Here is a 1,845-nt window from a genome sequence, read left to right as displayed (position 1 = left end):
AAATCGTCCCAGAGTCGGGAGGAACACAGGAGAGGCACAGGATCCACACTGCCTGAAGTCTAGTGGAAAGTTTCCACCATCAGGGTGCCATGTCATCTGCTGGTGTCAGTCCACTCTGTTTCCTGAGATCCAGGGTCAACGCAGCCGTCTACCAGCAAGTTTTAGAGCACTTCATGCTTCCTGCTGCTGACCTGCTCTATGGAGATGGAGATTTCAGGTTCCAACAGGACTTGGCGCCTGCACACAGCGCAAAATCTACCTGTGCCTGGTTTACGGACCATGGTGTTGGGATCTGGAGGTCTGTCCACCTTCCTCCAGCAGAGGGCGCCCCTAGGTCTCCTGGAGCTGAGCTCACGACCACACCTGCGACCCATCAGTCATCAGGAGACCAGAATATAAGCAGCGGCAGGACCACACTCCAGCGCCAGAGTGTTAAGCCAGTTATGGTTAGCGAAGCCTGAGCCAACCAGCCTGTCTGATTCTCTGCCTCCCCTGAAACCAGAACCTGAACCTAATCAGTTTTTGTCTTCTCTGCCTCTTAGGAAGAAACCTGATTGAACCCTGGAACTCTGGAAGAGTTTCCTCTGCAGAAATCTGCCTGCTGGCTCTCAGGAGCTCATCTGAAGAATCTAACTGTCTGAACCTGCCTACCGGCCTCAAGAAGAGGATCGGTAGAAAACTCTGGATCTGAACACTGATAAGTCTGAAGACGAGCCCTGCCGTTGCTTAGCCCTCTGCCAATTTCTAGCCTCTGGACCCACCTGGTTCCCTCCCTCATCTGCTAAACCAGAATCACGTCACAGGTACAAACCTGCACAATTCCTCTGGCAAAGATCTACTGCATCCTGGCTAACCTAACTGTCCCTCTCTACAGAGAACCCTGTGTGACCAGTCCCGGATCTGTTTCTCAGCATCTTTCATAAAACTTTGTGTTTATTTCAATAAACAGTCAAACTTTTCATCTGCCTCCGTTGTGTTCTGCATGTGGGTTAGAAATCTGAATCCCATCATGACAGAACACTCTGGCCAACAACCTAACCCAGCAGTCCACCTCCGGAGGATGATTGAGGAACAAGGAGTTTTGATACAAGGCCACGACTCCACCCTCCGTGAGTTTAACACACGTTTGGACCAGCAAAATCAAACTTTACAGGAATTAGCCGGCTACCTCAACAATGCTAACCCCAGAACGGAGCCAGCTCAACTTCCGGTTCCGGAGCCAAACCCGCCTATGTCATGATGGGTGAATATTCTAGCCCATATGCAGAACACACTCAGGAGGCAGGGGAAAAAGTTAAATATTTATTTAAGGAAGAACAAGCTGGTCAGGATGAAGTCAGGTCAAGGGCTGGTCTCAGCTGGATTGCTGACCAGGAACTGAGCAGAGCAGCCGAGGTGAATAATCCGAGGAGGCTCCAGAGGTTGGCGACAGACTGAGTGCTCGAAGGTGGTTTGGCTTGGCTGAGGCTTGATGACCTCCAGATGTGGGTTTAGTAGCAGACGACAGGCTGAGGTCTGAGGCTTGAGCTGAGCAGGCCGAAGGGGGAAGCCATGAAGGTTCAAAGGCAGACGGCAGGCTGAGGTCTGAGGCTTGGTTCTCCTGGGTTGGGTTCAGTCAGGAGCTGGTTGGCTGGTTTCTGACGATGAGCTCCTCCAGAGCTCCAGAGATGCAGCAGGTAGATTTCAGCGAGGGGGACTCCTCCAGAGTCCCAAGATTCAGTCAGGTTTCTTCCTAGAAGTAGAGAAGACACAACTGATCAGGTTCTGGCTCTGGTTACAGGAAGTCAGAGAATCAGACAGGCTGGTTGGCTCAGGGTTGCTGTACCGAGATTAACAAACACTCTG

The 1,845-nt window shown here is 51.6% G+C and overlaps 1 protein-coding gene across 1 annotated transcript in view; it reads right to left on the bottom strand.

Moving 5' to 3' along the window:
• Positions 1 to 1,341: 1,341 nt before the first annotated feature.
• The window catches only part of LOC107096809 (extensin-like), a 4,114-nt gene continuing 3,610 nt past the window's right edge, over positions 1,342 to 1,845 (bottom strand). The window contains exon 5 of the mRNA XM_015393634.1: positions 1,342 to 1,600. Coding sequence (XP_015249120.1) covers positions 1,342 to 1,600 — 259 coding nt within the window. The remainder of the gene's footprint in view (positions 1,601 to 1,845) is intronic.

The sequence above is a fragment of the Cyprinodon variegatus genome, unplaced genomic scaffold (assembly GCF_000732505.1).
Source record: "Cyprinodon variegatus isolate N-32 unplaced genomic scaffold, C_variegatus-1.0 Scaffold651, whole genome shotgun sequence".
Lineage (NCBI taxonomy): Eukaryota > Metazoa > Chordata > Actinopteri > Cyprinodontiformes > Cyprinodontidae > Cyprinodon > Cyprinodon variegatus.
The sequence above is the reverse complement of the archived record's forward strand: the minus strand, read 5'-3'. Positions and strand labels throughout refer to the sequence as shown.